At 37.4% G+C, this 23,727-nt stretch overlaps 1 protein-coding gene across 3 annotated transcripts in view; it reads right to left on the minus strand.

Annotated features, from left to right (window-relative positions):
* Positions 1 to 13,211: 13,211 nt before the first annotated feature.
* The window catches only part of sox6 (SRY-box transcription factor 6), a 139,084-nt gene continuing 128,568 nt past the window's right edge, over positions 13,212 to 23,727 (minus strand). For all 3 annotated transcript variants that reach the window (XM_053324560.1, XM_053324559.1, XM_053324558.1), the window contains 3 exons: positions 20,715 to 20,888; positions 19,447 to 19,663; positions 13,212 to 18,651 (listed from right to left, as the gene is read on the minus strand). In XM_053324560.1, the coding sequence (XP_053180535.1) occupies positions 18,345 to 18,651; positions 19,447 to 19,663; positions 20,715 to 20,888 (698 nt within the window). In that variant the 3' untranslated portion in view covers positions 13,212 to 18,344. The remainder of the gene's footprint in view (positions 18,652 to 19,446; positions 19,664 to 20,714; positions 20,889 to 23,727) is intronic.

Genomic DNA, 23,727 nt, shown 5'->3' on the forward strand with positions numbered 1-23,727 from the left:
ATTGTAGCTAATTTATAAATAGAGGAAGTGGAGAGAAAGGCTCACAAATGAATGAACACCAAAACCTGCACGTGAACTAAGTAGAAGATAATGCCAGTTTAACAGGGAGGGAGGAAGATGTATAGGAGCAAATTTGACAGTCCAGGACGTGGCCTCCACGAAACAAGAGGGAGTGCCTTGAAATTGAGATGTACAGAAACCCACCTTTGCACCACCAAACAGAAGAAAAAGAATCAAACATTGAAGCTAAAACCAGGGAACAGAAACACATGCAGCAGGCCCTGAAAATCTGTGGCTACCCTGACTGGACCTTTGTTAAAACCCCAAAGTGGGTCAAAAGAAAATAGTACACCAAAATGGAAACCTAAACACAGCCATGACATTTTGAAGGCAGCTCACCTTTACAAAACAACTGCCATTTGACCTTAATGGTTCTCATGATATCAAGGTGAATAAACCAGTGGTTTAAATGCCTGGAACTCTACAGACTCTACAGAGGTTTTGTATAGTTTGATCTGCTAATCAAATGGGATGTGCTGAGCTGTTTGCATCAGTAAAATCACTTATGCACAATAAGTATGTATATTCATGTAGACATGTGTTGATATGAAAGCTGCAGATCTTACCTTGTGCACAACTGTTCACAAACCACTCCTAATTTCTAGCATTGAGGTCTGGTAATTTTGACGTTTAGTTTTTAGTTATTTCAGGAAACATTCATCTTCAAGATCTGACTGACTGCTGTTTTCTACCATGTACCACCGGCATCCCAGCACTAACGTCATGATGTCTGTCTTCGTTATACTCCGTCAGAGTAAATCCTGTGATCGAGTGGAATACAACCTCATGGTTTATGTGTCTTTGTGTCTTTTCTAACTACAGGGTTCATACAGTACTAACCCTCCACCCTGATACCCATCAAGTCACAGAGGTAACATATGCTTCTGTGTGGTTCTGAAACAGCCCTAGTTTCCATTGCAGCATGAATTCAATTTAATAAATTGTGTAAGAGTTTCTTTAATCCAACTGTCCCAAGGTTGTGGGAATGGTCTCACTGTGGATGATAAGCAAGCAACTTATCCCAACATAAAATGCTGCTGATCTTGTTTTTAGTGTAAGTTCTATATTAAGCATGTAAATATAGCTATTATATAGCTATTATCAGCCAAATGGCATTTATCCAGCAACGACAGGACCCAAATGGATTCTTTTTGCAGAGGTGACATTTGCAGATCCTTACCTTCCATTTCGATCCACTCCTTATCCATACCCTTATGTGAGGTCTAGGATGGGAGAGCAAAGTCACAAGAAACCAGATGACAACTATTCCAGGGAGCCAACATTACATTTCAAACCACACACCATTACATCCTTAACTGTAGGAGTCACATTGAGAACACGGACTCTGGAAAAAGTGCATTACAATCCAGTGGACTAGTTGAAAGCTTTTAAAACCAGAGCCGTAATATGAAACAGACGGCAGAGTTTGAGTTTGCTGTAGTGATTCCAGAAGCGAACATGTGTCTCAACAAGGTGCCAAATTTCTGACAACTTAGATATGCGGGGCTCCAACACTATTTATCCCCTGAATTAACAACATAAATGGACTTCAAGTCTTTTTTTCCACAGCAAAGTAACTTTTGAAAAAGCGAGTCCGATGATTTTTTCAGACATGGGCTTTTACATCTTTTAAACGCAAAACCACAGTGTAGATAACTGCCAAATCCTCAAATGAAATACACTGTACTTAACTGCAAAACCAATAAACTGATAAATTAATACTTTTCAATATGATCTCTATTCCCTCTTTCTCTTTTCATGCGTAATGCACATTATATTGGAGAATGCCAACAGCCTAAATAAATGTGAAACTTAACTCTGATGATCATTATTAAGATATTTTCCAGGCCCCATTCGATTGGCACAGCATGCCTTCCTCCTTTTTTCTCCTCTTCTTTATTTTTCCTGTCAATTATCTTTTTTTTTCAGTGTATTATTTTGCAGTTATCTGTCACAGTAAACATCTAATAACATAGAATTCACAATGCTCTGTGACTACTTTTGAGTGTTTTCATTAATCGTTCTTTTGATGTGCCTATTCATGCATGATATAAATTAATATAAACATTTCAATATAGATATATTATCTGTGCATGTAGTATATTTTACAGTTAAAGTAGTTTTTAAACAAACATTTCTGTGTGTTGATGAATCTAATGGTCTGCATCACTGAAGAATGTCTTTGTTCTGGGAGTAAAACTCATGCTGGATGTTGGTAATAATTGTGTATTTTAGTGCTGATTCGCTTGAATTAACTGTGATGGCACATAGGGCATAAGGGCCGAGTATTCTGGACATTCCTGTGATCTCTTTCAATGTTTAAGGTTTGCTAAACACTATCTAGGCAGTGGTACATTAATGAGACATATTAGGATTACAGTAGATATTTAAAAGGCAGGACAAATCAAAGGCTTTGCCACCTCATGGTGAAGGGTAATTGAGCTAGCTGGCTATATTCTGTGGCTCTGTGGGAATGGGAGACAAAGCCACACTAATCATGCTGCTATAATTGATACTGAGACTACTTCTTGTTCCACTGGTCATGCCATAGGCATCGCTGAAACCCTAACAATAGAATTATTCACAACTCCTCTTGAGTCTCACAATTACAGTGGTTCAATGCATGCTGAATATGCCAACTAATTAGATGAGAATAATAAAGATCATGGATTCATTTCTGAGACTTAAACTCTAATCATCTGTTTGGGGAGCCGGTGGGGATTCTCAGTTGGGCTTATTGCACAGTAATTAAGCTTCTTTTTTTCTTAGCTGACTCAAATTTACTAATCCATTTTACAAAATATATTTTCATGTAATGTCCACTCCCTAGTACATGTAATGGAGTCTTGCCACCTTCCTTACGTCTTAACTTGTATTTTGTGCGTTAAAATTGGTCAAATGTAAAAAAAAAAAAAAAAGTCATATTCAGTTGGGTCTCTGTAAGTGCTGGTGATGACGGAAGAAGCTGATTGATACTGTAAAGCCAGTTTGCCAGTTTTGAAATAAATATGGTCAAATTTCAGAATTAGAAATGCCTTTGTGTTACAGTAGTTATTGAGGGCATTTACATATTGTATCATCACTAAACACTCCCATTTTCTCAAATCCATTCACCAATTAAGATTGTCTACATACTGCAACCTAGGTCATCTATTACAATAATAATTGTCACCAGTTTGGCTGTGCTCAAGTTTTTTGAGATATAGTAACACAATGTTAATTACTGTAAATATTAGGAAGACCCTCTGTATTTTAGGTGGAACAGTCATTGGCAACATCTGTGTTGTGGAAGTAATTCAGAAGCTCTTCTTGTATTTAACAAAAGCTTACAAAGATGGCAGCCATAGATTCTATTTTGTGCACCGTGTTCAAAACATGATCATGCCAACTTCAGTGTGCTAATGAATGGATATGTGCCAGTGTAACAGTCATCAGTGTGAAAATTTCCTTTGATGCCTCATCGAGCAGAAAACTCTTAAACAAAATGTTTGAAGTGTCTGCCTGTGTAATAATGATTTCTAATTCTCTTGAACTAATGCAAAATTTGCTGGTAATATTTTTTTGAAATAAAAATAAATTGTGCCCGGAGGGTCAGGCCAAGATTCAAAAGAAGATCACCCAAGAGCAGCAAATGATTTAATAAGCCACCAGCTTCACTAGGGCATGGAGAGGAGCAGAATGGAGAATTTCAAAGTATGTCTAATTAACATCAGTTTATTACTATGTCAATCTTTTCAGCAAGAGCAAGAATGAGGGAGGGTTAAGAAATGTAGAACTGCTTTGCTTAAATATATGGAATAACATTTAACTCCTTTGGTTAACATGGAAGTCTAAACCCAACCTTTACACAGAGCAAAATCCTTTCTGTGTGTTTCTGTCTTGTCACAAGCAGACAAAATATGAATCTCAGCTCAGCTAAGTTTTGTAGCTTTGTTAAAATAATCATTAAATATAGAAAACAACTTCCAATATTTTCCCATCACCATTATTCCTTAAGGAATGAGTAGATGAATATTTAATATCACTTGCATCTATATGATTGCATAGTAATTATTAGAGCCCAAATGCCTGACAAGCTTGGTGTAATATGATTTGTAATATGTTAAATTTGCAGGGGAGACAATGTTGAATCCCTCAGACACCATGTTTTAATCTTATGTCGGTTTTTCATCACCACCTCCGTGTCTACAGAGACAAGTAATGTCCCTAACAGAAGGGGAAAAAATCAGAAAGAATCACAAGTAAAAGCAACAGGAGCAGTTAACATGTTTCCTCAACATTGCTGTTGAAAATATAAAGCTTTATTTTCTACTGTGGTTATGTATCTTCCTGTGTTCTCTTCAGGTTAAATCAAAATACCACTCTGAAACAACTATAACACATAATCAAGGATTTTTTAGAATTTGTTTTGGCCCATATTTAAATATGTCAATAACCAAATTGCAAAAATGAAATGCTAAACAGCATTCATAAAACACACTATTCAATTATATAATAACCAAATGTGAGTTTTTGGGTGCAGTACACAAGTTGGTGATCCATCACCATGACAAGACTTATCAGCAGATGTTTCCTCAGGGATCCTGTGTCATGTCTGTGGCCTCTTTTCAATACATGCCAAAATTGTAACTGTGTTTCTACAAAGGCTCAAATAGCTGATTCTCATTTTAACAGTGGGTGATCTTCTACTCCTGGATTAGATTTTCATTATATATACCTTTTTATCTTGAGGTGTGGTGGCAAAAAAGCCATAGCGGTGTAAAGCATCAGCCTGTGGTCTGGATATTAAGTCATTTGTGGAGTCAGTCACATGTTTCATAACATACTTAAGTACTTAAAGTAATTCATCCATGAAATCATAATTGAAATCACATTGAGATGCAACAAGCTACATTTAGAGTTTAACTGACAATCAACAACAGCAGCAGCGTGGAAACTGCAACAGACAGGAAAAAATGTGGTCCTATTGCTACCTGCCAGTATTGGGCTCATTACTCAGTCAAGCAGTAATGCATTAATCATCAGTCATTACCCATTTCCAAAGAAATTGTTTTTTTTATTACTCGCTGAGAGCAAGTCTGTTACGCATTATGTCTTTTTAACTCTTTGTTTCACATCTATAATTGCATTATCTTTTACTGTCAAAAGTATGTTTTTTGTCATTCAGTCATTTGTCATCTGCTAGTCAGTATTTGTGGATAATCACTTATTGCAAATGATAACTGTATAATTTAGCTGTTTGATAACAAAGTTAAGAACTGATGTTTTCATTGGTTATTGGTTTATCTTACCTTATCTGTTCCCTGTTAGCACTGTATAGATGTTTAATAAATGGTTTATAACACACAGTGACAATTAGAAGCAGATACTGTATAAGAATTTAAGTCTGTATTAATATACATTATTTGTCATGAATTATAACGTCTCTACTAGATATTTTATAGGTTATTATTACCACAATGTTTTACTATATTGATATTCATTTTCTGTTTATATGACAGCCACCACTTAGTACCTCAGCTCCAAGATGTGGAGGAGGTATTAGAAGCCCTCGCTCTCTGTAACACTGTAAGCCCAGGATGTTTTTGCTCACTAGTCCTGCAAACAGTGCCACTGGAGCTAGCTAGAGCTAAATCTGGTAGGGGAGGCAAAGGGCCTCTACCAATAATAATCATTTTCAAAAAAGTATTTTACAGATGCAAAGATGCTAGAAACTATGCATAACTTGTTTGTCTAAAATTCAATTAGGGGCAGTCACATCGTGAACTTTTATGCCAGTGTACCAATGAAATTCACTGAATCTTACCATACTGTACCTACTGCCTATAAATGCCAAGTAGGTAAAGTATAAAGTTCAGTGTTACATTAAATTGTTGATAAGTGAAATAGCAATTAATTGAATGTTTTGACTGGGGAATGTACACTATTTGTAACAAACAGCATTGGAATGAATCATTGCCTCTCAGTACATGTTCTTTGTCCACCTACTGTAAATTGATTTGGCGTCATATCTCAGGGCGCCTGTAGTGAAGACCTTAAATCATCCACAACCCATTATTCAAAACTAATACAGTTCTATTAAAATTATCCAGAAGAATGATTTAATGTTGCACTTTTGAATTGTAAAGTGGTATACATTATTATGATGATACATTTGTTTGTTTCTTTTAACCCCCCCCCCCTCGCCATCTCATATTTACTGCTTGAAAGTCCCCTGACACCCTTTCCTCAGAGTACACTCATGTTTACAGCGAAGGACCCCCCCCCCCGACCATTTACATAAATATATCCCTTCACCAATGGGAAGCGGGAACAAAGTAGCTGCACCCGTAAGGTAGCAGACTTTAATCCCCAACAGAAAAGGCAACATCCCCATGTGCTTCTCCATCTATGCATTCATGTTAAATTCATGGTCTAGCAATGTGCACTGGCCAGTACACACTGATATAGTGTATTTACACTTGTGGGTATACAACTCTCCAGAATGTGGTCATGATTTAACAGGAGGGCTCATTTAAAAGCCACATGTCCAGGAAATCCCAAGACAGCACTATTGAAGACAGGTAGCATATTTAATTCAGGTGAATATCAAGATTAAACAAGACACACATGCAGAGCCACAATAAGTATTCCCATAGAGAAACTGGAGATGTAGTGTGTTGATTTTGTAAGGAATTTATTCAAGATCTTTACACAATATCTCCATGGAGTGCTCAGTCATTACCAGGAAATTTGCTGTAAATTTGTGCCTGTGTGTTTTAATTGTGAGCAGTGAACTGTGAAAAGCTGTCCAGACCTGCTATCCATTATTTTTTTAACAGGAATTCTCAATCTTTCACTTTAAATAATTCACATTCATCCAGATCATTTTTGCCCATTACCCACAATGGGACAGAAAATTAAATCCACAAATCCAAAGAACAGAATTGGTCAAATAATTTTCAGTATTTTAATACAATTAAATGTTTTTTACATTAATATTAAACTGAACCCATTTTTGCCTTGTGAATTAATTCCCACTGAGCATTTTTTAAATATCTTACCTTCTGCATCTGGATATTTTATATTTCTGCAAGGTTTTTCCAGGTCCATGCCATCTCATCTCCACACACATTTTAGTCACAAACACACACGCTCAACATGCACATACACCCTTTGGATCATTGTGGTTCTGCTCTATTCCTCATCTCTAATATCCTACCTACTCATACAGAGACATTTTCATTGGAGAAAGAACTGCAGACCTTGGATCTGTGCACATGGACAAGATGCTTCTGCCTCTCTTTGTAGTATATCTAGCAGCTTTGGAGGCTGATTCCACTTTGCTACACCACATGTTGTATGAGATGTTCTTTTGACATCTCATCATTTTTATTCACATCTATCGTAACATTATCAAAAGAGTTCTAATACCAAATTAAACATATGGAGAAAATAATTTGAGACACTTGTAGTTTAATATTTCTGACAGAGTAAAATAAAAAGAAAACATCTACATGGAGAAATATGCCTGTGAATGTTATAAGTGCACTGGCAGATTCCAAGAAGAAATCCATAGATCAGATTATAAGACAGCTGCAGTGATACTGCCATAAAAAGCTACGCAAATCATATTCACTGAATTACACAAATTACACATGTAGTTGAAAAAAGCTCAGAAAACGTGATGATGAATCCCCTTTATTAACTTCCGGCTGATAATTCATCAGACTACACTGGCGAAGTATTGGGGTTGTAAAAAATGCATGAATTACTAATTAATGAGGCATTCTAGCAACATTTACATATTCATAAAGGTGTGTAATTCACATATGCATGAGAGAACTGAGTGATAGCTTTGAGAGAATAGCACATATTCCAAGAGACAAACCTCTATTTTCTGAAATTCTTCAAAAAACTGGGGGAGCAGGGATGCTTTTAAAAAACATTACACATTTATTCTTCCCCACAGAAATGCAGTCAAATGCTTTGGGAGACAAATGCACTGAGGAGATGCAATGATGTGAAACAGTATGCAAAATTACATTTTCTGAATTATTGTCCCATGCGGATTTTCAAAAGTTCATTTAGCAACCCAGTGTTCCTAACAACTGCTCAGAAAATCTGATTGATTTACACAGAGAGTAATATGTTTTCAGTATCATCACAGTGGAGCAAGAAAATATGCAGCACATCTGACACAATATAATCCATGTTTATATATTTCTTCTTTTTGCCTTTTCTATTAAATCTGATACAGTAATAACTCATTCATAGGTCACACGTTTTATTTAAACTCACAATAGCTCATGGCCCAGACGTTACATTTAGCTGTTGAATTCTCTTCAACACACAGTCTTCTCCTGTTGCTTTTCTTTGGTTTTATGTGGTATTCTGAAAACTTTCTGATGCTTAGAATAATGATAATTAATTATAGTATAATTCTGTACTTTTCAGGATAGCTAAAAACAACCAATAGTAGTGTCATGATGTCAGCCTTTTGGAGACAAACCATTCAGATGAAGCAGGTCCAAGATGGTTTGGCTAGAATCGAGGTATGTCCCTCTTCTGAAAGCGTCTCTGCATTGTTTCAATCTTCTCACACAGGCTTTGTGAAAGCTGTCCCAAATATGGGTCAAAAAAGCACAAATAACATTCAGATGGTTTCTAGGCTTTCCTCACAGCTATGCACCAAAGAATGACAAGTTCAACAAAACCATGTCGAGTTTTTCACCCTGTGCCATTGTCTTTCCACATTAACTCCAAGCTGGGCCTTTTCAGCCAGGCCAGGGTTGTGTCAGGCCTATTCGGACACAGCCCAGCTCCAGCAGCAGGCTTGGCCTATTCAATATACCATGCAGAGTCTGATTCACTCCTTTATTCCATTACAAAAAAATGGCTCTTGGATGCATTGTACAAAACGTCTAATGGGAAAGAACACAAAGTAACAAGTGAGAACAGCCCATGTGCCCAAGTGGACACATGAATTTAAGATGATTAAAAAAATCCTTTGTGCACTAGGGTATAGTTATAGCCAAGAACAGAATGAAAGAAAATAAGTTATATTCCCAACAACAAGAATTAGACCATAAATAAAACTAAGACTTCTGAGTATAACTTAAAAAAATGTGAACAGGCAAAGGACAACTATTTTAAATAACCAGGACACCCATTAACTGGTAATTAACCAGAGGTTGTGATGTAGCTTATGTTACATATATTTGGTCAGAGCTAACTTTTCTGCCCTGGTTAGCTTGACTTTTAGTACATTGTTCTTCTCCTCAAAGTTTTATTCAATGCATTTAGTCACTGTAGCTCTCGATGGCACAACGCGCTCGGATATCAAGGTACCAATCTAGCTCTTTCCATCCCTCGTCCTCTACCACACTGATTGGCTGCATATCGGTCTCAGTCAATCAGCACACCAGTTGTGTGATGGCCTAATATGGTATTACAGATAGACTGTAGGATTAGCATGCTAATACCTTATTTTTATACAATCTATGGGTGACATAAGTCACGGCTATGCTAATGATGCTAGTCCTGCTAACTAGTTGCTAGACACTGTGCAGGCTGGTAAAATGGATCGGTTACATCTCTATGTGTCTGTTGGCTGGTGCTCCTATCAGTGTCAGAACATCCACGTGAGATGCATGAGTCGATAAATTTGTGCCTGTGCTCACTCCAAGTCCTGCAATGTACGGAAATTTGACAACAATTGAACTAAAATGAATTACTAGAAGTAACAAGTTCAGAACCCAAACCTGGAATTCACATTAACCTATAAACTGTATCTGTATAATCTGTAACTGGTCAAAATTCTCAGAGGTTTGCTGATTAGCACTTAACAATTGGCATCCCTATCAACACTGAAAGGGGTCTGAAAGGTCTTTCAAAAATGAGAATAAAATAAAATGGAATAAAAAACAGACATATTGGTTTATCTAGATATAGAACAAAATGGAGGTGAAGTTCACTGAAGACGTAGTAAAACTCACAACAAGGATGGCATATCGGGATGCTTAAGTTTGAGGTTAACCTTGCAGGACTTTTGGAAGGCACTTCTGAGCATCAGGTGCAGGGTTTTGGCAGCTGCACAGGGAACCTGGTGGGTCAGCCCTTCTCAGGGAGCTGCTACTCCACACTAATCTATTTTAAACCATCTGTGAAATTAGCAAGATTTCCTAAGTCCTTCACCTCCAAGGATTAAAACATTGCTAAGGGTCTGGGCTGTTCTTACATACTGTTCTTGTATACATGTTTGATGACTCTTGAGATCTCTTCCATCTTCTTCCCTTTAACCTGTGCTGAAAGTTACATTGATACAGAGAGCATAACAATCTGGTTGAGAAGTGTATCTATGAACCTATGAAACAAATATGAATGGAAATTGTATTAAGATCGTTTTACCTGAAGACTAAAACGCAGAACAAGAGAAAAATTCTTACATAGACAGGTGTTACACATTCCTACATCCAGTAACATTAGGGAGAATAAGTCTCAGCTGTTTTTACGAGCCATACCAAGGCACTGCAGTACCTCTGCCAAAGCCAGTACAATAAAGTCATGAGTCAACTCTAATGAGAAAATCAGATAAATAGCAGCTGTTCTTGGGGAAATGGAGCTGTCTGACAGATTCACTGGGTGCAACGGCTGTAGCATTGGGCAGATCCAAATGAGTAAAATATTGTTCCAGGCGCCCCTCGCTGGTCTCTTTCCCTCCGGTGTTTAGTCATCGGAGTTGTGAAATAGCAGTCCTGCCGCTACACGACAGCATTGCTGTATTAATTATTATCCGCTGTTCAAACATACACATCTTTGTACAACAGTGACAGTTCATTCAACAAGGCCACTTACAAACAGCAGTAGTACTCCCCATAGCTCACTAGGTTCCCAATTATTCCACCCAACCTCTTATTTGGCGCACACAGAAATCTATGTGTACAATGCAAAGCAAAAACAACTCAAAAAAAAAAGAAAGTCCAACAGTTTAAAATATCACCTGCTCAGCTGTGTTTTAATGTTGGACATTCACTTGCACAATAATGCAAAGACAAATACACAAAGCACAGAGCTTTTCTCTATGCCATTAGTTGTCACACAGGGTTGGAAAATTACTGTAAGATTTATTGTGCTGAGGTATATGCCTACTTTTCCATCTACTGCTGGAGGGAGCTTACACAGACATCTATTACACTCACTTCAGTTAAACTGTAGTTTTCATATACCCTGGGGAAAGCAGTACACAGTACAATTATGATGGACAAAGTGATTGATAGAAACAACAAATGAAATTGTTTCCCCAAACAGTTAAAATGACTAGTTCCAGAGACTCTGTTTTACTTTTATTGATTTCCCTTTCTGAAGATAAGTACACCTAACATGGAGCTAGACAAACGTAAATAAGCAGTGTGTGCTTTGACTTGTAAAAACACAAAATTTATTTTAAATGTTTTACCCCTTGTGTCAAGAAAGACATTTGAAATGCGTGCAGGGTGTAAAACTCATACTAATTATGATGATAATGAGCAAGAGATGGCAGCAATCCAGAGAAGAATGATGGACATGGTCTGGGCTTACAACTCTCAAGATGACCTCTGGCACACACATACAAACCCACACACCTGATTCACTGAGCAAGCACACACACACACACACACACACACACACACACACACACACTGTCCTTACCTCTTCATTTCTGCTTGCGGTAGGTCAAGGATCCTTAGGACATGCGCATGTGCTGATCAGCTGTTGAGTAAATACCCTCTTAAGGTTGAATCTTCCAAACTGCCCGTGGATCGGTTGAAAATATGTTGGTGGTTTCCAGATATAAAGTTAAATAGCTTCAAACATTTGATGCTGTGCCACTAAGTTGACTTCTTTTATTTTATTTTCATATTCTGTGTGTATGTCATACTGTATGTGCCGGACACATGTCAATGTTTAGTTGCTGTTTCATAATGTTTGAGACTCCACATCTACACGCACAACAGTATATATATATAATTGTAGCAGGTTAAGTAGCCAAAGAGAACACTCAGTATAATATATAATATATAATTGACTGTATACAAAACAATAGTAGGGTTTGGGAACACCTATTAGTCCATCATCAGCAGAAACCTGCACATTTATTATTAAATTTTATTTGGTACATGCTCTGTACTGTAACAATAATCTGCCCAAAAGAATGAACAAATAACAGCATAATGCTTTGGGGTTCCAAGTTTATCTTTTTACATTTTATAAATAAGTGTAATTTTGAAACATTTGACTAAGTAGAATTAAAGAAAGAATGGGAACCAAATGACATCTATTATTTCCCCAGTCAGCATCTGCAGCCTCTGTTTGCAGGAGTTTACTGTTTCTTTTCATCTCTAAAGAAAGTTTCAAGCTCCTGCATTCATCCTACACACTGGCTGCCTCTACGCTACCTGCCGCCTCTGCTTGTTTTCTTTGTCCTTGTAATCAGTACAGCTGATGTCGGACAGACAAGCTGTTACTCAGCCGTGCAGTTAACTAGCTGGCGTGGCTAACCACTAGCTACACTTACTTAGCGTCTCAGAGCAATATTTGCACCAGACTAATTTTTTATATTTATGTATTTTATATCTTTATATATATTCAATTCATAATTATATACACTATTTATGTTATAGTGTATCAAATAAATATATAACCATAATGTAACTGTTAAATTGTCAGAAGAAAGAAAAGTTAGGATGTACAATGTCAAATCTATTGCTATTACAAAAAGGCAGTTTGAATCTCTTGTTCAGAACATGTTTACTAAGCTGTATTCTGTCTGAACGTAATAAGTTAATGGTAATAATTTAAAATTGAGTTGTCAGCTAATTCATTAATGTGCATTAATTAATGAATCATATCTAAGAAAAAGTCAAAAGTGTGGGTAAGTATAACAAAGACATGTAATATTGTAAGATAGTTTTAAGAATGTTGCATTGTGGGTTTATTGTGCAGTATCATATCTTTTCTTGCACATTATGTGATGAATACATATTTGAAAATGGACTAAAGTGAGTGGAGGGTTTTCAGGCCACACTTACCAAGGCTTTCATACATAAGCCATACTGATGTCTTAACACAGCAAACTAATGCAAACATAATATTAATAGCAATGCAGGCATAAAGAAAAGAATACTCAAATCTTAAAACAAAATGTCTCTTTAATTTGTAAGTGTCAACAGCAGTACAAAAGATGGAGTGATGTGAGAAGCTTTCTGTAACACAATTTCTGTCTCTTTTACAGAAAAGGAGGAAATTCTTGAGGTAAATGAGCTTAAACAGGCAGTTATTCAGCCCCCTGTTGTATTGTTACAATGGACTGAGATATACAGAAAATGGTGTTACATTATATTATGCCTGAATTGATCCTGTGGGGATAATTTAATCATACACAGTATACACATCTCCATGATGCCTAGATGCACCCAAATGTGTCACTCATTGGTTTTGTTTTTACTTGATATAGTGTATTAATACTACCAAAGCCGAGGAGATTTGCTCTCCACACACACCACTGTAAAATTATTCACCTTAAGTTTACCTCACGTCAATACTGCACATGGAAACCAAAGACTTGCTGGTGTACACTTTGAAGCCAAGCAAAACAAAACAAACATTTAAAAAAAAAAAAAAAAAACTTTTTCTTTTTTTCTTTTTAGCAATAATACCCCTAGCAAATAATTGATCTTTTGTACTGTATAAAGAATGTGAACACAAATGTAATGACAACATTTTTTTTAAGTTGAATTAAAAACTTTACATTGGACTGTACAAGATATTATGATAAACTATTTACATATTCAGACATAAACTTTTTTTTAAAAGCAGCAACAGACACTATGTATTTCATTTTCTCTAATAACACTCAAACAATACTTGCCATTGGCCTAGGTACCTGCCAGGAAAAAACAAACAAAAAAACAAAAACAAAAAAAAAAAAGATTTCTATGCAGAAAATTGTATCAGACTGCCAGCAATTTTTTTTAAACGGCTTCAGTGATAGAAGAGCCACACACAGTGTTGCTTGAGAGACAACTCTAAACAGCAAAGTACCAAAGACAACTATAAATGTTGCCCTGAACAACAAATTTTACACTTCTGAACAGCAGCTAGCATGTCAGTCCAGCATGTCAGTGAATTGTGCTGATTAAATTAACACAGAGAACATTCCCACCATATACATCACGAAGTTCAGACAGAAAAAAAAAAAAAATCAAATTACAGTAAGTAATGTTGAAACAGCATACAAGCTTATGTCTTCAGTTGTTCATTCAAACCATTTGCATGTCTAACAAGTGGATTAAGAGAAAACAATTGTGAGGGCTACATTTGCAGATGGCTGGATAGTCATTTAAAAAATCAGCAACATACAAAAAAATTGGCAAGGATAGAATAGACTAAAGATAATGCACAGTTTTTGTGCATCTTTGCCACATTAAAACAAATAAATATATGCACGTTCCCACCTTTCAAAAGAGTATAAAAACATCACTTGTGTTTAAAACAATCATTCTTAAGAACACATTTGTTTAATATGATAATGTAAATGCAAGCCAAATGCATGCACATTTTTCAGGATGACATCAGCTCTTCATGAGAAATTTGCCACATTCTATGAGCGCTGTATTAAACGCAAAACACAAGTGAGGATATACAGCATACCACCTAGATTGCATCATGATTGGAAACAAATTATTGAGTAGTTCTTTTACATCAAGTGCTTGTTGTTTAAACGAGTACCTTACTTGTAATGACTCCATTATGTTAACAAGTTTTAATAAGTATAGCTTTCATTTTGATTGGTTCTTTGAATAGTCCAGGGAGGATTATCAAAACATAAGCAAATGAGGTGCTTCTCTCTTTCTCAGGTCCAATACTGCTTTCTTCCAATAAGCAGAAAAATTCAGCATCTACATGAGGTACAGTGACTTGTCTGGTTTTAAAAACATGAAACCACGTACAAAAATAAAACATAAAAGAAAAGAAAAGAAAACTGCCAAATACATAACTTATACTTCACTAAATACGTGTGAACAAAAATATATTTCCTATGTTATATTTACAATAAAATCTAAATGAGATGGTGAATTCACTGAAAAACATTTTTAGCTCCAATTCGTCATTTTTTTTGTTGTTTTTTTTTCTATTTCTCTGATTGTCCATTTGTTGTTGTTGTTTAATTTTTTTTTTTTTTACTGACAATTTTAGAGCCAGCAGTGGCTAATAATAAATACAATATGTTGATACTCTACAGTTTCAAATACAATATGCAATGCACTGAAGTCTGGTGTTTCACGGCTAACCAAGCCTGCTGTTGAATTTTCTGCTCACTTCCTTGTGCAGAGTCTCTCCCCTAGGCTGCCCTGAAGCTTAAACAAAGTGTTCATTCATCACATGTGTCTTTGCATAAATAAACAAAATAAGTAGACAAAAAAAAAGACTAAAATCTGGCAACTGTGAGAGCAAACCCACTTGAGTCCAACTGGAGAATTTTGTTAATTCATGGTGTTTTTCCTCAGACAGCTTCACATTAATCAGAATTGATAAAAATACAATTTTATATCCAGTGCTTATAACACTTATGAAACATTGTCTCCTTGTGAGTACTTGTTTGTCATTTTTTTCTTTCCTTTTTTGTCTTTTTTTTTTTGTCTTTTTTTGTCTTTTTTTTTTTTTTTGCTGTATAAGCACAGTCAAGTTTCAGTTCCGTGAAGTCCTTTTTAAATACCAGCCCACCAAATCTGTGTGGCGTGGTCATGAAAATATTTACAATCGCATACAAATCAATCTAACCACCAGGAGCAAAAACAGGTTGACTTTGAGGGAAATCCACTTGGGTTGTTTGTTGGAGAGCATCCTTAAAATAACTTGTATCTCAAATTGAGAACAATGTAGAAAAGATGTGATGGGAAAAAAATAAAATAAAATAGGAATTATCAATGAGGTGGTTAAAAAAACCTACAAGACTTCTAAAAGTAGAAACAACACAAACCAGCAATGAATGGGTACTGACAATAAAAGTATAGAACTTAATAGTACTAAAGAGATATAAAGAGCCATCTGTACCAATTAGTTAGGAGGAAATGCAGTGACCAGCAGTGGGGATCTTGACCAGTTAAAGCCAGTGACCAGCCATTCAGATCCTTCAAAAAGCTCTGCGCACTCTCTGAAATGGACAGGTTCAAGGGCAAGGGAGGGGAATAGCTGGACTCATGCATTAATAATGCTGTATTTCAGATGATACCCAGTCGTCAGTCATTTTAATAATCCCCCACAGCTTGATGTACTTGTTCCATCTGCTCGCCAGTGCCTGGTGATTGGGCCTGGGTGGGAGCCCTGTTGAGGCCTCACTTCCAGCACTTTGATGGAGAGCACAATGAGGGAAACACACCCCATTTTTTTTATTGTTTTGTATCCCTCCCTGGTGTTTTCTCCTTCTCTGAGCCAGATGGCGCCCCCTGGGTGCTTAGGTTGCCACGGGCAGGGGTCAGAGCAGGGCATGGCAGGGAGGGGAGCCACTTAGACCTTCTGCCCTGTAAAGAGGATCTGAGTCTCAAAATGAAGGGCCTTGGCTACGCGAGGAGCTTTATCTAGCTGCGGTCTCAAAAAGGTCAACACTTGTCATCTTTTTAGCTGAAAACAGGATAGAGAACTTTTGCCCCTTGTTTGGGAGTCATTGCATGCGTGTCTCTTTTAAACGCAAGAAATAAGTGTTTTATAAAAGCTGGTAAGATGATTAAAAAGAACAAAATAAGGCTCAAAGTGCTATACTGCAAAAATCTGTGTTTTAAGTTGCCTTCGTCATGTGTACATGGGCAGGGTATTTTAAGAAACAAACATGATTTTAGCCTTTTTCTGTTAAGAAATATCCTCATAAACTGCCACTCCTCTTAAGACTACTACAGTAATCAACTCATTGCATCAACCCAATGACCGTGCTCTACTTTAAGACTTCTTAGTGTCACTTTAAGATTTACAATGTCTAAAAAGAATTAAGATTGGAAAAAATGACATTCTAAGACCTAAGACTTTAAACATCCCTTCCAAATGGGGCTAAAGCGTTTAACAGAATGTACTGTTGTACACATTGTACAACATCAATTTGAGATTGTAATGCCCCCAAAGCTTCCTTTTGCTGCTGTTCCAATCCAACAGATTGGAGGCCTTTGGCCCTTTAGCATTCTGGCCTGATTACAATCACTCAGATTAAGAACTTGGTGATTCAGACTTGATTGTGGAACTGGAAATGAGCGAAGGACGCCACAGTACTGGGTAGTCCAGTGTGGACTGGGATAGGGAAATGAAAGGGCTGGTCAATTAAATTGATGATCACTGCATTGGGCTCCCCAGAGAACAGCTAGCATGACAAGCACCACCCAAATATGTCGCAAAACCTCTTGAAGAGCCTGCTGCCTACAAGTTCCTGAGTTTTATTTGTTTATTTTGTTAGGGTAAATTAGAGAAAGACTGTATAATGAAGCTGCATTAAGAGATCAAGAGATTGTCTAAGACTCACAAAGCCTCTCCCAGAAACACTTTGCCTAACAGAATTTAGAAACAACTTGAAATGTTTGGCACTTATGCACTAAATCATGCAGTTTGTGTAATAACAATAACAACAAATCTGTAATAATAATAATAATACTAATAATGATAATGTGTTACTTGCCTCTGCAATACGTTGGAATCACTCCATGTAATTTTGAGATATTTTGTACTGGTAATATTTAACTCTTGATTAAAAACATTCACAAGCTGTTGGCTGGCACACTATACCTGAGTGAGAATATTATTCCCATCTTGAACAGTTATGTAATATATCAAAATCATCTAATTGAAGAGAAAAAACACGGTAAATGACTAAGAATTATAGGTTCATATCAAATGCTCAATTTCAAGTTCCATCTTTTGTTCTAGGCAATAACTGTATTGTTTAAATGTCCATGATCACAATGAAAAAATAAACAATGAGATTAAAAAATAAAATAAAATAATTACCACAACCAAACTGCTTCACACACTTGAAGAAACACTTAAGACCAAATAGCTTTTGATTCTAATGAAGCCACATCTGCATGCTGGCTCATGAATGATGTATCATCATTTCTTTTTTTTCTTTTTTTTTTCTTCTTCTTCTTTTTTTTTTTTTTTTTTTTAAACCTTTGTGTGGTAGTTTTGTTCTCTTTTGCTCTTTCCCTCCCTCAGATCAGACCAGCCCCTGGGCATCCTCCTGAATGACTGTTGTGTCTGCGTAGGCCTCTTCAGTTAAAGAGGCCTCAGTTGGCGCTGACTTGCTCTTGTGTGTCATTTTCACTACTATAGTCTGATTTCGGCTCATCCTCAAAATCCTCGTACATGTCCATCTCATCCTCGCCGTTGACTGGCTCACTATTGTTTGCTATGGTGTTGGGCTCCAGCTTCATGTTATAGGTGCTCTGAATGACAGGAATGGATGGCTCAGGACTCGCCGAGGCACTGGAGCACTCTGATGTCATCTGAGGTGAGGGTGTAGTAGTCGCCATGGTGATGGCCCCAGGATAGACCATGCTGGCGCTGGTGGTGATGGGAATCTGTGGCGGCTGCCTAGATGTAGGAGAATGAAATAACGTTTAGATTAACGCATTTCTCTCTATTTTGATATAGTACCAATTTGACGTCCAGAAAAGATGGAACAAATGGAAAGAATGCCGAAAGAGAGTACTGCTCAGACCCATCTCAATATATATATATATATATATATATATATTTTTTGTTGAACCACTTTAACTGAGACTGTTGGATTAGGGGTTTCCCACAGCAGTCCTCTTTAAGCCAGCAGCTCTGTGAAAATGATTTGGGAAAAGAGACGTTCTCCTGACAGCTCCTGTTTTGAGCTGTTCAGAAATGCTACCCGGTTTATTGGTGACATAAAACCAGTACGTGGTTAGTGCTGCTCTTGTCTGCTGTTGCTCTGGATGATTGATACTCCAGCCACTGAAGCTTATGACTGACATGGGAACACCTGGAGAAGGGTTCTCCTGCTAACCACACACAGTAAATTAAAGTGTTAAGCTTCAGCCTGCCGCCCTCCAGGCTTCTGTGAGTCTATACTTAAAGCTTATATCCTGTTATAATGTCTGCACTTCATGCTCCATTTGCAGACTGCTATTGTCCAAAATTATTAAATCACAGCAATTGAAAAACACTTGATTTTGATGTACATGTCGGGCATTCGTCTTAAAACCAATACAGTGAGGTTAACTCAACACTCGGTTATAGGAAATAGCATTACATTATGGCAAAAACTTTGAGGCGAAAAGCTACAGTCCAGTTGCTATGTTGCAAGCTTGTCTGTGTGTTCATGTGGTTAGTTTGCAGGTTTTTCCATTGCTTGCCTACCCCACAGTGAAGAACTGCCTCATCTCTTGTCGCCGTGAGCGCATCATCTGCTTGTACTCTCCTATGCGAAGTTTTTTTCCGTCAATAATGCAGGTCCTCTTGGGCCGCGGCTTGTACTTGTAGTTTGGGTACTTCTCTAGGTGAAGCTTGCTCAGACGGGCCTGCTCCTCGTAGTATGGCTGCTTGTCCTGGTTGGACATGGACTTCCACCGAGAACCTATAGAACATGGTAGATTGAGATGTATTCATTTGAAGATAAACATGACTAAAGCAGTTTTAGTAGCTGATTGAACATGATTTAGACAGATTACAACTAGTTATACTTTATCTTTAACTTTCTGTTAGGAGAGCCAGTACTGCATATAAACCTCACAATGTGGTTACATTTTATCACATTGGTATAAAAAAAATCAATATTTAATTGCACTTAATAAGGGTAGAGGGTTTCAAAGTCATGTGCCACATTCATTGTCTATTGCAAACCAACCTCTTGATAGTCCTGCATGTGCACATTACAGTATCTGTGACGATGTCAGACAGTAAGGAACAACAAGCTTGCTGTAGTAAATACTGCATCTCTGCGAAGTGTCTTGCTAGGTACTGGATGACAGCACTTTTAACAGCTGTGATATATGGACTTCAATGCTGAGGGGACAAGACCCATTTAGCCTCTGTCATTTTTCATGACAAACACTTATGGTAGTGATGGGCTATAAATCCATCTGTATGCTGAGGTGAACTTATCCACAGCGGTCTATGAGATAACATAGTCTGCTCATTTAGATACTAGCTACAGTACAGTACTTTAAACACTTTGTAAGTCTGTAAAGTATTGTGGAAATTTAAATGAAGGAAAAGCACAGAAAGTTATGTGCTGTCTTACAGTAATGTTGTGAAGAAAAAATAGTTCTCCAACTCTACAGTGAGTCACACAAGAACTTCAGTTTTAAACACAGCAGGTTAATCACTGTTTTAATAGCCAAAGAGTTAAGTTCTTCTGTCCAGCCGAGGGAAAGAAGCATAAATTGTGGATGACAAGTGGATGGTATGGGATGTTGTTTGGGTTCATGGAAACATATTTTTATTAATTTTATTTGCCAGTGACATAAGTGTAAGTAATAGCAGTTCTTAAATAGCAAAGATAAAGCGTTTAAGCATTGAACAGGTGATTCTTCTGTCCCTTACACGTGGCTTTACAAAAGCAGTTACATTGCTGTAGGAGAGTGGTGTCTTGAAATATTTGCTGGAATGTAGAGAATAGGCCTTACCCAAAATCTTGCTTATGTTGGAATTGTGCATGTCGGGGAAGGCCTGGAGAATCTTGCGCCGCTCATCCTTGGCCCACACCATGAATGCGTTCATTGGCCTTTTAATGTGGGGCTCGTTGTTGTTCCTTCCTCGGGATTCCCTGAAGACACGTGCCTCAGTAGATCCAGCACCTCCTGTTGGCCAACAATAATATGGTTGGGGTTTATCTGCAGAGCCATTGAGCTCCTTGGACCCTGGAGTAGCCAGAGCAGGAACAAGAAGAGAGAACGAGGCAAGACATCGATTAAATGATGAGCCATGTTCAAACTCCCCTTCTTCTACAGTCACCACTGCCATCATCATGAGCATTGTTTCAGATGAGTGCAGGGCTTTAGAGCCTCTTGGAGGGGGAAGACTTTCGACTGAGTGGAAAAACTGACTTAACAGCCTTTTATTTTATGTGCTATAAAAGAGAATACAATGTCGGTTTAAGGAGGAGCTGCCCTCCTTAACTTATACACTGGTCTATCCAAAACCAAAAGAGGATGACCTTGGACTTCAATGGCAGTTAAATGTTTTGTCGGGAAGTGTTCACACTTCTCTACTCAGCCTGTTACATTTCAATTTGACATTCATAGTGTCCATAAAATGAGCAAGTGTGCCAACATAAATGACAAATATGGGACTTGAGGCAGTCTTTAAAAAGAAAATAAAGCATTCTTCCAAAGTACATTTTAACACGTATATGCACAAATAAATTCAGGCACTCCATTCCTCTACTTCACTCTCTCTTTCAAGCAAACATCCACTCTCACACACACACACACATACACACACCAAGCAGGCACACATTTGCGATGAGAGAGTCTGCCGATTCTGCTGTTTCTCAATCAGGGCATTCACAATCAGCATAAGAGAGTTTCTCTCAGTATTAAACTGTACATCAAACTGATAATGATTTCTGTTTGCATGCGCATTTGCTTCCTTTTATATGTAAGATGTGAAAGAATTAAATAAAAGCAGTATGAATATTTAAACAAACAAAAACATGTTGATAAACAAGGCTTGAAAAATAAGACAAAAAAGCCTTCCATATGCTACGATACATCTTTAATGATCTCAAATCTGGAAAAGAAAGCTTGGGATGACTCATGCATATTTCATCATCCACATGTGAAGCCTTCTCATTAGACCATTCCACTAGCAGCCTTGGCACACGTTACCTGGGGTTTGATTTCTATTATTATTTCAGATGATAAACAAAATCAAACTCTTAATGAGTAATGGAGGCTGCACAGTGACATTAATTCTAAATCCACAGAACTCGTACTCGTTCTGCTCTAATCACTAAAGATGCTGCTGCACTATTTTCAGCCTGATGAGTGTCTTCACTTCGCAAAAGCGTGTCTTTTACTCCAAAGTATTATAGAAGACAAGGGAAAAGGCAATGAATATAGTCACGTACTGTAAACAAACACAGGGATGTTGTATTAAAGGATTGCCCAACTGGCTCTAATATAACAGAGATGGAGGTGTGGTGGAAGTTGATTGTGGCTTATGTTCACAGAAATGGTTTGGTGTCCTGCTGCCCACAACCAGTACAAAGACCCCCTAAATTGATTTTCACCAGCTGTTTGTTGTTTAACAGTCAAACAGCCACATTTATGATCCACAGAGCTTTGACTTTATCTGAGATCCCAGTGAAAATGATGTTTACATATTTTCCCACTTCCACTGTCCAGAGGATTCAGCTGTTAATGTCATATAGTTCTGGCAAATGGAATTTCAGTCAGAATCCTATTATTAAAGACACTTAAAAACCTATTTCTGAAAATATACAAAAAGAGGGGAAAAAGCAAAAATAAAAAATATGCAAATATACGAAACACCTGATATTTTTAGGTCCTTAATATTACTATGACACTAAACTGTCATAACATTTTTTGCTTTCATTTGAACAGTCTCCTCCAGTTATTTGAACAGAAAGCCTAATTAAATTATAACTGCATATAAATATATGTACTTAAACATATATAGCATACACAAAAATGCAAAATCTAAATATTTAAGTGATGTATTTTTTCAGTTTCTTAAATATTGTCTCAAAACTATCTCTTGTTGTGTCTGTTGGCTTTTGCCTCTAGAAGGCTGTAGGCCCTAAAGCCATCATGAATTCAGAAATAATACACTACCTTTGCTGCCACCGAAGCCCACAGTACGTTAATTTCATTTAGCATGCACTCACTGTACAGGGTGAATTGATTTCACTTTGTTTGGTTTTGACAACCATGTTTATTGTGCAATGAAATGTGGTGTGGCGGAGGGCTGACAGTATCCATCAACGCGGGGCAATCTGCTGACTGCCGGGGCCAGATGAAGGTATTCATTAGCTCAGGAGCGCAGCGCTCACTCAGACACGACAGCCAGTGTCTGCACCCCGGGATCGCTTGCTGTAATTTACGATGCCTCCCGTGCCATTACTCTATCACTGACACTGATTCAGCAATTTATATACTGGTGTGCATGCATACGGGCAGAGGTGAGCTTCTTACGGGGAGGGGGACAAAACAACTGCCTGCCATCAGCTAGTGCCACATCCATAGTTAGCCAGGAAACCAGCCACGTGACTTGGTTCATTGGAGGAAAGCCAGATGAGGCATGTTGTTTTTGCTTCACATGATGCCACACAGAAAAGTGCCTGTCTGCTGTCTCAGCCCCGCCCCCAGACCCCAACACAGAGAGCAGAGGAGAGGGAAGAGAGGAGAAGCGCAGCACGACTGTAAGTTACACCAAAACATTAAAACTTTAAAATTCCCCAGTTTCTTAACATTTTAGAACCACCTATGTATGTATGTGTGTGTATATATATTTTTTTTTTATGAAAATAAAATATGACTTATAACAGTCTCACAAATCCCCATATCCAGCACCATGCAATTTACTGCAGCCGTCTTTTTATTAAAAGTCACAACACTGCTCTGACATGAGCATTAACTATTTTTTTTCCAGGAGAAAATTAGGAATCAGTTAGTT

This window comes from Scomber japonicus, chromosome 1, assembly GCF_027409825.1.
Source record: "Scomber japonicus isolate fScoJap1 chromosome 1, fScoJap1.pri, whole genome shotgun sequence".
NCBI lineage: Eukaryota > Metazoa > Chordata > Actinopteri > Scombriformes > Scombridae > Scomber > Scomber japonicus.